Genomic DNA, 13,838 nt, shown 5'->3' on the forward strand with positions numbered 1-13,838 from the left:
AATCATATGGATTATAATTAAAGACTTGCTCGGGTGTAGCAAAAGAATATCGTTCGTAAACTATTATTTCGATTATTGGAATTGTATGATGACTTAAATGATTAAAATAGGGAAATGCATGCTAATATGCACCTATAATGGTGTTTAATAGTTAGAAAACAAAAATTATGACAAAATTTTCTTTTGTAATTTTCAAATTGTTAAAAAAAAAAAAAAAAAAAAACAAGTAGACGGGTGAAAAAAAGGGTAAATGGGTAAAAAAAGGATAAACGGGTTCAAAAATGGGTAAACGGGTAAATGATTTTGGTTAAATGGGTAAACGGTTATGGTTAAATGGGTACACGGTTATGGGTATGGTTAACCGTTTATAAACGGTTATAGGTATGTATATAATCATTTATGCAATTACCCAACAGGTAAATGGTTATATGGGTATGAACATAAACGGTTATCGGCTACAATTACCTACTCGTCATAACCATTGCCCATCCCTAGAAGGAGACGGACGTCCACACAATTTCAAAAGGGGTTATTCATACAATTTCAGAATCTGATACCTCACATGGTCAACACTTCAACGCACTGACATATTTTGATACAGGGCAGACACATACCAATGAAAAAGTTTTAGTTGATGAATTAAACATGCCAACAGTAGAACCCATCGAATTTCAAGAAAATCAAGGCCAATTTTACGAGCAGGCTGAAGTCTATAAGGGCAAGCATGAAGAGCTTAACGGCAGCCCAATCCTTCATCAAGAAATTCGGCCAATACAAAAATTGTGAGTGTTAAATACAAGGTTCAAGGCAGCTCAACAGAAACATAAACCTCACTAGAAATAGCCTTATTTGATTACGAAGATTCATTCACATAGAATGGCAAATATAAAGGATTCAACCATTGAACTGAAACATCAACTCATTCCATACCTACTGTTGCTATATGATGCTATTAAAGAGTGGTTGATTCTCAAGGAGCAAGCGACATGATCACCAACCTCGTTCAAATTTGTTTAGCTATAGACGTTAACTAAAGCGCTAGAGCAAACCAATTTTTCTAACTCTTTTCTTCTTTATGTTGTTGATTTTATTTTCTTCCTTTTATTCTTTATCACAAAAATAAATAAATTAATTAAAAAAAATCAGAAAATTGAAAACACACAAAAATAGAATTTTTTTTTTTTTTTTAGCTAATCATTGGGTTTTATTCTAATAAATTTTTATGGTGTGATTTTTGTAGGTTTCATTGGATTCGAATGGCCTTAAATATCCACTAAATGCGGAAAATTCAACTGAATCATGCATTCAGCAGCACTCATCCACATTCATCAGACCTCAATGGATGGAAGTCAGTTCTGAAATACTCATAATGGGGGTTTACTGTGCTACTCTCCGCACTGTTTGGAACCTTTCGCTTACTCTCTCTCACTTGCATAAATTTCATTATATACAATTTTGGGGGTCTGAGCAGTACAGAGGAGAACACAGTCATCAGGGCCATCCATATGCATATACTTTTGCTCAACATACATCAATGCGACATGCACAAACATAGAGGACAATTGTGACCAAGCGAAAATCATTGAAGGGATACATATCTATACATTTACCATTGTTTGCTAGGATGGATGGGCATTCTGCAGCTCCAACACTGGGAGCACACATACATCAGACACTCATCCTCTAATTTTCCCTAATCGAAGCTTTGGACTTGAAATTGAATTTAGAGGATGAAAATTCTTACCTCTGAGTGTGTCAACACCAAGATCAGAAGTTTGGGGGTGGATCTCCACCTTTGCCTTCAAAGCAATGAACAGATAAAGAAGACAGGACTCGCAGAGGAGCTAGAGGGTGTGGATGAGAGAACCGAGATAAATGCAAGGTGGGTGTTCGAGAAAATGAGAAACGGGTGGAAAGGCTCTGGGCTCGAGGTGTAATGTTTAGAGAGACAGGAACGGCAACTTTAGGTTAAAAATAAAGAAAACTGTTGAAAATGACTCGAAAATTTTAAGTTTTAACGATAAGGACAAAATAAAGGCTATCGTAGTATAGCAGCTCAAGCAAGATCGTTCTACACAGGAATTGAATGAATAATTTATGTTAAAACCAAATCTTAATTAATGTGATTTTATGACCTAAAATATTAAAAACGGATTTAATTAAAAACAATTAAATAAATTGGCAAAGTAAAGAAAACAAAAGAAATAGTTTTGAAAATAAATTTGAGCACTAAGGTTACACTGTCACCTTAACAATCCTATGTAGCTCTTCCAATTACTTATGACTCACACATGCATATTTGAAGGTTAGTTTTTCCTAAAGTATGCCTTACTTGGAACCTTCAACATATATCGTATATCTAACATGCAATCTGTTCGTGGTGTCTAGATTGAATGTGAACATGCAAGACTCATTAAGTTTTATGAAAACCTTTTGAAAAACCATATAACCCTTAACACGTGTCATTCATCCTAAGAAGTTACACATATTAACCACAAGAAGCTAGCGCCAATTCCAGGAACAACCCTCCACCAAAATTGCATCAAATTACTTTTCTAAATATCCTAATGGTGGCCAATTATCAAGACAATTAGATAGTTTAAACCGGTAATTAATAATTCAAAACTTGCATGCAATATCATAAGCAAATTGAAAAGAAACTACATATTATTGCTAAGGCTCGTGGCCTCACCCTGGCAAATGAAACTAGCTATTAACAATTAAAAAACAAAATATTATTAAAAACACGAATAGAAAACACCTTGAAAATAAACTTGAATCTTCCAAAGTAGTGCGTGCATTCCCCTCCCTCCCCCTCCCTCTCTAATGGCTAAAAAAACTTATTTATACTATTAGAAAATAAAACCCTACCTAGAAAATGTCTTAAAATAATACTAGGAAACTAAATAAATTAAAATAAATTAGGAAACATAATCCTAAATTGACTAGTAAAATTCGCCCAAAATTTTACACAGCCACGTTTTGGACTCATATCAGCTCCAAAACTGGCCCAAAATAGTTGGACTTAAAGTTTAGACTATTCTGAACACTTCTCTAGAAGGTCACGAACCCATCCTAGGTCATCGTGGGCTCCAAAAAAGTGCATTTAAGCCCAAAACATCACTTTTTAGGAACGTGCACTGCTTCTTTATTTAATTGCCAGAAAATAACCACTTGGTATAAATTGCTGAAATTTTGACACGAACAAGCTAAGGAACACACGGACGTCTTCTAATTTGAATTACTCCAAAATTCATCCGTTTGATTCTGTTTTGCTTTGGGAGAAATCGAATGTCCTATATTGAAAATATAAACAAAATATCAAAATTCTACCCAAAATAACTAATAAATTATAACTAAGATTAGGGTAAAATACATAGTACAATATCAAGTCATCAGAAGGCTTTCATACATTCAAATATTACTTTTGTACGAGTGTTTATGTTTAATTTGAAACAGAAAAATCGTGTTCTTATATCAATAATAGTATAATTGATATAAAAGTTAGTAACAATCGTTCATGTGCATGCAAACATACCCTAAACTAATTACTAATAACTAATTGGCGCGACTAGCATTTTTCTATTTGCAACCATACTTGTTTGATGATTAAAAGAAGCTAATGATGATCTCATATCTTGTCTGGGCTTGGCAGTTGGGAAACACTCTCAAATCCTCAACAATACATTGTTCCTTTTTCTCTTCCTTTCCTTTTTAAGTGGGCCAAATCTAGAATACTCTTTGTTCTTTTTGTTGGAGGGAAACCCAAACCATGGAATTAGGTTTCTGACTTCACTTCTGTTACCAAAAATATATTGCACCTAATCTGTCTTCAATTTTGATAATCCAATGATTATGTGTTATGTCATTACAGAAATTCATGGTTTCTTGGTTTTTAATTTTTTTTTTTTTCCCTTTCTGAATGGTTAGTTTCCTAAAGAAATATGAGAATTTAATTATTTTTTTAATACGACGATGTGTTTACATTAAGATGATGGAAGAATAAATTTGTATCAAATTGGCCTTTCGTAATATTCAAATCTACGACATCTCACGTACAAACATAGAAATATTCATGACAGATAATTTTATTATATAAAAGCCCTACTGTACGGTTTTTCTTCTGAAGGACAAAAAAAATTGATGCCAATTCATTCATGAAAAGGAAACCAAAATTAATTAGAAATCAAGACTAAATAGAAATAAAAACCCTACATAACCACAAGCATAGTCTAGTCAAGCTAAACTACAAGCATGACTAATATTGCATAGGATGATAAAACAAGCAATGAAACTTCGGTTTAGTTAAAATGAAATACAGTAGAATGATGCAGAAAGCATGCTAAGAGTAAGCATTAGAGATGCAGATACTGAGTAAGTTCCGGCGTGTGAAGCAGTGACCGGCGATGGAACTACATTGACGGAACTTCTTGGTGCCTGGCTTGGTTCTGGAGAGTGACTCTTTGGCGATGATTTAGGAGCATGTGTGTGGGGTACTGCAACAGAAAGATATTTGAGATTTAACATTTGGAACAATGATCAAATCTTAGATTTTGACATATTATGTTGTTAATTGTCCCAAAAAATATTAAATCACTCATAACTTTGATACACATGCAATAATGAAATAACGAGAATACATAAGTCTAATATAAATTTAGTTCACAGTTCTATTTTCTTGTTCACATCTATCAGCTTCTCATCTCTCGGTCTTTTTTTTTTTTTTTTTTTTTCAATATTAAAAATAAACTAGAAACATCACTCTACTAAATAATAATAAAAATGTATCTATACGAAGAAAAGAAAATCTAAGTTAACAGGAAAGATTAATTACTTTTATCACCATTTTTTACCTATTGAACGGTCATTCAAGGGACCATTTCATAAAGTATAGGATTTTTTTTTTAAATTTTTAAATATGGAAAAAGGTGAAACTAAAACATATAGTTAACAATTAGAACATACCCTGAGCACTTGCACCAGGAGGCAATGGGACTGCAAAACAAAAGAGGAAAACATTTTGACGTTCAATATACATCGACATATTCTTAATTCATAAAAAAAAAAATTAATCAGAGTGCACAATACTTGTGAGAGATGAGATTACTCACGGTTACATTCACTAAGAAAAGAAGGTGCAGAGATTCCACAAGCAGAAGGCAATGTCATAGCCTTTGTCATATTTATATGAACACCCAAATCAGCACTACTTTCTATGGCTTCACATATGCAGCCATCACTAGCTTTTAGCACCATCTCCAATCCAGGACAACACGAACCTTCCGGCTTTGTGTTCGTGTTCCCATCGCTTAAAAAGGGAATGCAATCGGCAATTTCGAATATCACATCGTTACAACCATCTGTGCTTGGTGAGCCTGCTGTCGTTGGTACGTCCGGCGAGCTTGGTTCCGGTGATGCTGCATACGACAGTGGATCAACATCAGGGATTCGTGCACAATTTGCGAACATAAAACATGTGGTCAAAATGAATATCAATCTCTCCATTCTTTTCTCTGGAAGAATAGAGAGCCTAGCTTCAACAATTGCACAAGTTTAGCAATGTTTTTTCTTGTGTATTTTTAGTTTTATAAAAACTTATGGCGATAAGTATTGTTCGGAATTGAATTTCCTAAATTCTCTCTGTATAGTTTGAACAGAGTTCGAATTTCACTGAAATTGGAAGATTAGTTATAACTTGCGTTTGAGTTAATCTTATTGTTACACATATCATCTCAATGTCTCTAATTTAAAAAATGTAACTACTTTCTAAGAAATATGTTCTCAAATGAATTTGTATTGAAATTTCCGAAACTCCCTTATAAGCACGCCGGGTCCGTTGTGATAATCTCTTTGTGAAAATCCTAACCCAACTCAAATATACAGAAAGAAACCATATAAAAAAAAATTAAAAAATAAAAAAAAAAAAAACCCTACCCAATAACAGAAAAATACAAAACAAAACAAAAAAGAGAACAGAGAGCTACAGAACACGCATGTTCCTCTGTTAGGCGTGGGCTTTTAGCATTAAGCTCATCATCTTTGAATGGTATGGACTAAGGAGAGCTGGACTTTGTAATCTATGGACCATACAAGGACAAGTTTTAGGGTCTTGAGTTGTAATGTCCTATCCCTTTGAAATTTTGAATGTCCTAAACTTGAGGTAGTTTTCTAAAATTTTAATCCCGCCATAAGACCACAAACATAAATATTATGGATGAATCCGTGACATCATTTTATTTACATAAATTTGAGGCAAGTTTTTGTGAGGCTAATTTCGTAATGTATTCAATGATCTGAACAGTTTATCTTTTAAGTTTTCCCTCAAATATCATGTCTACCAAAAATCATCCAAATCTGAAATCATATGACCGTTAGATTAAGGTTTAGGGTTTCTTTGTTGAACGCATGCATCCATTTTCTTTACTACAAACGAATGTCTTAATGATTTTGGATTTGTCTAATTTTTGCTAGCATAATCTATGAATGATATTCTAAAAGATAAACGATTTGGTTTGTTAAAATACATTACGTAGTGGACTCCAAAAAAATTGTGTAAAATAAGTAGTATCACAAATCCGCTCCTATACATTTATATATATATATATATATATATATATATATATAGGCCTTTTATGCAAGGGGATCCCCATTTTTTTTCAAAAAATAGGGATTAGGTGTGGGGCCCATTCCACATCGAACTTTGTCGATTCAAACGTCTATTTTGTAAGTCTCGGTTCATAGATCATCTTGCAAAAATTCAATTCAATCTGAAACCATTTGCCCATTTAATTATCAAGATAAAATTTCTTTGTTTCTTATATAACAAAGTATTCGTTAATTTGTTTGAACTCAATTAGATGTTTTAAACATTTCTGATTTGGCTAATATTTTGCAAGGATGATGAATGAGGTGCAACTTGAAAAATAGACGGTTCGGATCATTAAAATTCGATGCGGTGTGGACCTTACAACTAATCTCCACTTTTATAAAAAATCCCCCTTAAAGGTTTCATATATATATATATATATATACCAAGGTACCAACCGATGATTTTTCACTTTCAAAATCTCAACTCAACTATAGCATGTAATGAGAATTATGAGATAGTTGCCTTGCCCTCTCTTTCTGGGAACAAATTTGTAGGATCTTTTATGTGTGTGTGCGCGCACAGGTCCTTTAAGGGAATGGGCTCTTAATAAATTTTTTTTTATTTATTTTTTATTTTTTATTTATTTTTATATATATATAAGGTTTAGTTGTGGGACTCATTCCACATCGATGATCTGAACCGTCTACTTTTTGAAAAAAAAAAAAATGGGAATCCCTTCCCTTAAAGAATATGTATATATGTGTGTGTATCTAATCATTCTACTTTGCAATTAACTGCACTTATAACACAATAACGTTGATATACTAATAATTATATTGAACACATTTTGACAACTATAATTTCATTCTGTCGACGGTACAACAACAACAATAAAGCCTTATTCCATTAAGTAGGGTCAACTGTATGAATCCTATAACGCCATTGCGCTCAGTTATGTGTCACGTATTCCTTTAGATCCAAGTACTCCAAGTCTTTTCTTAGAGTCTTTTTCCAAGTTTTCCTAACTCTTCTTCTACCCCTTCAACTTGAACCTCTGTCTTGTAATCACATCTTCTAACTAGAGCGTCTGTATGCCTTCATTTCACATGTCCAAACTACCTTAACCAATTTTCTCTCATTTTCCTTCAATTTTGGCTACTCCTAATTTACTCAGATATCCTCATTCCTAATCATATCCTTTCTCGTATGCCCACACATCTAACGAAGCATTCTCATATCTACAACACTCATTTTGTGTACATGTTGATGCTTCACCGCCCAACATTCCGTGCCATAAAGCGTTACTGGCTTTATTGCCGTCCTATAAAAAAAATTCTTAAGCTTTAGTGGTATAGGACAGTCGCACAACATATCCAATGCACTCTTCAACTTCATCCATCCAGCTTGTATTCTATGGTTGAGGTCTCCAACCACCTTGCATTTTTTTCACCAGATAGATCCTAGATAGCAAAAACGGTAACTCTTTGGTACTTCATATAAATGGCATATTGACCGTGCCTACATTTTCTTTGAATGCAATTAACCACAACCTAAAAAATCTATTTACATAATATATGAAGAGATGCAACTGGAAACTCATATATTTATAATACAATTCTGAGTAAAAGCCGCATTTTCTTTGAATGCGATTAACCACAACCTTAAAAAAATCTCTTTACATATTATATGAAGAGAAGCAACTGGAAACTCAAATATTTATAATACCATTCTGAGCAAAAGCCAATGGATTGCCCATCAATATAACTGTAAAGGACAAACCCTACTTTTTTCTTTGCGTTTTGGGATTATCATGGTATGGTCAAGCCATTTGTTCGTCGATCTTTTAGGACCAATAACTGCAGCTCATCTGCACTTCTTGTGGCTGATTTTTCTCTGCGAAGCATGGGCATTAACATAAACTTCATGAACTTATTATTATATGGTTGGGACCCAATTATTGTTTCAAAACCAATAATTCCCCAACCACCCCTTGTCCCCAACCCTACTTCCAAATATAATGACTTTCTTCGCCCCCATTCATATTTCATGGCTAACCAGAAATAGATGTTCTCTACTGCGGTGTTGTCACATCCCTTGAATGGCTTCTCACCTTTTACCAAATTTGATGCACATCACTCCATCTGTTGTTTACGGAGAATAAATAATTAGTTAATCTTTTACAAATATTGGTGTTTGCACTCATTTTTGTTCAAAATTAAGACGACTAATCAACCAATCCTATGGGAAATGGTCTCCATGCAAAATCTATTTCTGGTAAAACATTATACATGTAATCACCAATCACTTAAATTTAATTTTATACTTGATTTACAAACGACTGAGTTTAATAACTCACTTTTTATTGCACCATTTCGTGCGAGTTGTCTAAAAATATTTGGAAAATGATAATCAATTCATGCATGTAGCTCACATCCTGAATTTCGTGGGTTCACCCCCATTTATCTCCTAATAAAAGCTGATAATTATGGAAAGAAAGAAATTGACTCATGCCAAGAAAAGTAGGAAAGCAAGTGGAAGCTGGTGAGAGCACTCTTACGGATTCAGAAAGTTCATACATGCATACCCCCATGGATAGTTGCTGTCCGCGAAGTGGACCTCACCCAAACAGGTAGGAAACCTAAAACCAAAAATACATCAATAGAAAACAGTGGTTGACGTTGACCATCGACCAACCCTTGCAACTATGGTGCTGACGTGTAAAGTCATGAATGGTTGTTTTGTGACTCTCAAAGCCTAATGAGTACTCTGCCCTACCAAGTGTCCTTTTCACACTCATTCTTGGAGGCTTGGAGCAATAATGAAAAATCATTTGGGTGGAAAATTTACATTCATCTTCTAACAGTCAGGACTCCGTAAAGGATCGGGATTTAGAACTTTGGCGGCTTGTACCAAATTTTTCTGTGGTAATCAACTTCCTGATTTATTATATGCATGAGAAATAAAAGAGCACTTGTGTCTTGACTTGAAGAGTTGAGCACCAATCTGCCAATATTAATCCGAGTTGGTTGGACCACTGAGATTGTGGTCACTCCCAAGTATGGAGAAGGACTTCCATGCAAGCAAGAAATATGTTAATGCGTTGGAGTTGAGTGAGGAGAAGGACTTCCATAGTTCCATGCAAGTGAGGCACATTAATTGTATTGGTTCATGGCTTTATTAAGGATAAAAATGTAATTACACCTAAAAGAGACAATACTTAGAGATTAAGAAATCTTTAGTCTGCGCTATTTGTTATCCTTTCGTTGCTAGTTGTGATAGACTTGTATAAATACCTATAGTGTAAAGTTATTCATTGAGTTAATGAGAACTATTTTCCTAATAGGCTTAAGTACTCCTCATTGAGAGGGCACAATACGTTATTTGTGCCATCATTCTTACACTACAAGAAAAATGGCAGTACAATGACCCCCTTTTTTTTTTTTTTTTTTTTTACTAAAGCGACAGAGTTTCATTATCACAAACAGATTAATTACAAGGGTGCCAAATCGGTATATATGCTTTAGTGATCAATTTATTGATCTGGAGGTAATTAGCACAAAATGCATTAGAATGACCTTTGACTGCATACCATATAATCTCTTCATAACAGGACAAATTAAATTAGAAATCTCTGAGTGATATAGGCTAATATATATTAAACTTTCCAAAATACTCACTTATGATGATGACATTTTTTGGCTAAAATTTCTATTGCAAATACACATGAAGCATAGATGCTTAACAATGCATATTGTCATAACCTTTTTCGGCTTTTCCACTTCTCACTTCCTCTTCTTAGAATCTAGGATTTAGGCAAGCTAGGATTGTTATACATCTCTTTCTTTTCTATAAATGTCAATGGAAGAACAATCAAATAACTCTACTGGTTTCCTTAGGGACTATTGGGTAACTACTTCATTTTAATTTTTTTTGTTTAAGTTTTCTTTTTCAACTAAATTCTCATTTGGTAACTACGTACTTTTAATTTAAAAGAAATGAAAACTGAAATAAATAAATAAAAACTGAAAACTACTTTTTTGAGTTTTCAAAGTTTGACCTTGAGTTTTCAATTTTTGAATTTCAGTTTTCTTTTTTATTTTAATTGAAAGAAGTTACCAAATGAGATTTCAGTTTAAGTTCAAAAAAGTGAAAACAAGAATTGAAAAATCAAAATGAAATGGTTGTCAAACGGTCCCTTACCACTTAATGTGTGTGGAGTAGCTAGTAGTTAGTTGTTGCATTAAACTTTAAAAGCTTAGATTGTACTTATATTTATAAGATATACGATAATAATCAGTGTGACATGCCTCAATGTTGTTGATTGCCTCAAGGATTAATCAATCGGGATAATTGATGTCAAAGATGTGAAAAAGTGAAGAAAAGAGGTTGGAAAAACTCTTGTGTATGAGTAGTGTTACTCGATATCAAATCATGAGGTTCGCCATGTGGTTCAATATTTTAGTTGATAGAATGTTGAGTTTCCATGTATGCGTTATGAGTTTGAAACTCTCCCCTTCCCTAAATTATTGTAACAGTTTTGAATCCTCTCCTTCCCCTTAATTTTATTTTTAAAATAAAATCATAAGGTTCACAAATTCGTTGGCAATGACTCGTGTGGTTATGAAACAAATTAGCTAGGAATCTATTGAGTCAGCGACACCACACACCTGAATGTTTGTAAAGGAAAACTTTGATTGACCAAACACATTAATAAAGTATACATTGATGTTAAATATGTCGAATTATTACATACTTAGATGGAGACACATGCCCACTTGCACAAATGGCCTTAAATTATTTTGCTTGAACGTTGGAGTGTGATACTATTTGATGCAAGAATTGAGAGCCAAGTTACTTTTTCACTTAACTTGTTCCGAAAGTATTTAGTTTCTTTGTAAGAACTGCACTTGATCAACCAATAAAGCGTGCATATGGTTTCCTGTTTGTCGGCAAATTAAGAGGAAGGTGCAATGAGGGTAAGGTTAATCCAGGTCGAAGAACGCAACGACGCATCCTCTGCCCGCAATGTCAAAAAAACGCCTGCAACGGCTGGAGTCCACCCCGGAGTGCGACAATGCCGGAATACAGGTCCTCAATCCAGGTCCGGTTCCATCGTCCGGCATTGCGGTTCTGGAAAAAGGTATCTCGGACTTGCCGAGATGCTCTTTAGCAGATACAAAGCTCGAAACTCTGGGAGACCCGACCCAGCCTCGTAAATCCTGTTCAAGCGTTCGAAAGCATACATAACCCTATAAGTAGTGAGGGAAAGGCTAATCGGGGCAAGCTTGTAATGGGCCAATACCTCCTTGATGAAACCAACAATTACAATTAAGTTTTAGTTTTTATAAAATGAAAATATTTTTTTTCTACCGTCTGTCAACTCTCTTTGCCGTCCGTGTCATTTCTTGTCCATATTCTTTCTGCTCTCTTGTGTAGGTGGTTGCCTCCCTCTGCCTACAATCTGGTTTTGTGATATTTCCATGGATACCATTTTTTGAGTAGGGGTGGGCATGGTTAAGTGCGGTTTTGAGTGAAACGGAAACTAAAATAAAAAAAAATTTACGGTTTAGTTCGGTGCGGTTATGAAACTAAAATCGAAATGCAACCAAATCATTTGGTTTTGGTTTAATTCGGTTTCAAATGGTTTTGGTTTAGTTTCACACCATTTGCAAACTTTTGCAGGGAGCAAATTACTTAATGGTTAGGCCAATTACATGTATTTACTGGAAAACTTAACTGAGATTTAGGCTCATTAGCTTGGAAATCAAAGTTCATCTCGAAGTAGATTATTCATCTGTATGCACAAGTCAATAAAATTACAACATGAGCTATATGATCATTTAAAAAATCAGAGAAACAACATAACAATGAATAATCGATTGTTACTCGACAAATATATAGCAGTAAGGGTGTCAGGGAAGAGATTTTAAAAATAGGAAAGTTTACCATGACCTCTAATCAAACCTATGAATCCAACAACTAATAATTGATTTATACAAGAAAACAAATACAAATTACAGAAAACAACAAACAAATGAATGGTTCGCAATGTGAAGGGAAAGGGAGGGATGTATGGATTGAAAACGGCAAACAAATACAAATGGCGGAAAATAGCGCTTCAGTCCATACTAAATGTATGGATTCAAACAAACACCTAATAAGAACACAACACGTATTATGGGTATTCAATTTAATATTTTTTTATCTTTTATGTTGTGGTTCAGTTTCAGATGAACATAACCGAAACCAAACCATTTTTTCCCATTATGGTTCGGTTTTGAACCAAAACCGTTTCAAAACCACAAAACCAAACTGTTTGGTGCGGTTCAATTTGGTTCATGTTTCGATTTCTGCTTTCGGTTTCAAGTGCCCACCCGTACTTTTGAGTTTTGAGTACACAGATCTGGTTGAAGTGAAGTCTCCGTCTACTCGACTCTTATTTGCATAAACTTTTTGACACCAAAACCAGTTCTTCCCCCGTATATTCTCCAAAACAAATTTGCAGCATCTATTGTGTCAAACTCCATCCCTATACAAGGAATGAAATCAGCAAACTTGTTAATGGACCTATCTAGAACACTCTCATTATGTCATCTGTCTAACTGCACATGACGAAAAAGAAAGCAAATTCTTAATCATTGATAATTTTTAGTAGGAAAAATTAGTATCCGGTCTCTAGTTACTAATGTTTATTAACTAAGACATTATTAGTTTCAAATTTTAATTTAAGTCCTGTATTAATGATTTTACATGTCAGTTATATAATTTGGTAAAACAAGAAATAGTAACTAATTTAGAGTTTTAATACTCATACCTTTATTAAACTCTTAATTAATTTCAATTCAAAACATTTCAGAAATAAAAATAAATAAAATTATAATATGTTTGTATTCAGTAATTTTTTATAAAAAGATATTCCATTTTTTAAACTTAAATGTACCCATTCATAGAATTTTATAATTTTTTAAACTTTAATGTACCTATTCTTAAATATACTAATTTGTTATATATAATATGTACCCTTTAAAAAAATATAGATGATATAGCCTATTTTATTTGACAAGGTTAAAGGGGGCCGGCGACAAGGTAGAGAGATTGAGAGAGATGTGTTTGTAGAATTGTAGGGGAATGTGTGTGTTATCCCTCCTACATAGTGCCTTTATTTATAGTAGTGAAATTCCTTCATCCCCAAGGAATACAAGTTGTAACAGGAAAGGATAACTAGAATCAAATCTAATCTAGGATTTAC

At 33.8% G+C, this 13,838-nt stretch overlaps 1 protein-coding gene across 1 annotated transcript; it reads right to left on the reverse strand.

Moving 5' to 3' along the window:
- Positions 1–3,673: 3,673 nt before the first annotated feature.
- LOC103966545 (non-specific lipid transfer protein GPI-anchored 31-like) lies at positions 3,674–5,899 on the reverse strand. Its single transcript, XM_009379715.3, has 3 exons — positions 5,112–5,899; positions 4,966–4,995; positions 3,674–4,496 (listed from the first exon to the last, which is right to left on the reverse strand). Exons 1-3 carry the CDS (start codon positions 5,503–5,505, stop codon positions 4,306–4,308), a joined length of 615 nt encoding a protein of 204 aa, XP_009377990.2. The 5' UTR covers positions 5,506–5,899; the 3' UTR covers positions 3,674–4,305.
- Between the last annotated feature and the right edge of the window lie 7,939 nt (positions 5,900–13,838).

Source organism: the organism of the source record quoted next, unplaced genomic scaffold (genome assembly GCF_019419815.1).
Source record: "Pyrus x bretschneideri cultivar Hongxiangsu unplaced genomic scaffold, Pyrus_bretschneideri_v1 Contig2, whole genome shotgun sequence".
Lineage (NCBI taxonomy): Eukaryota > Viridiplantae > Streptophyta > Magnoliopsida > Rosales > Rosaceae > Pyrus > Pyrus x bretschneideri.

Coding starts and splice junctions, on each gene's coding strand:
- LOC103966545 (XM_009379715.3), bottom strand. CDS start 5,505: ATGGAGAGATTGATATTCATTTTGACCACATGTTTTATGTTCGCAAAT. Junction 4,996..5,111: donor TTTTCTTAGTGAATGTAACC/GTGAGTAATCTC, acceptor TTTGTTTTGCAG/TCCCATTGCCTCCTGGTGCA. Junction 4,497..4,965: donor TCCTGGTGCAAGTGCTCAGG/GTATGTTCTAAT, acceptor TTTCTGTTGCAG/TACCCCACACACATGCTCCT.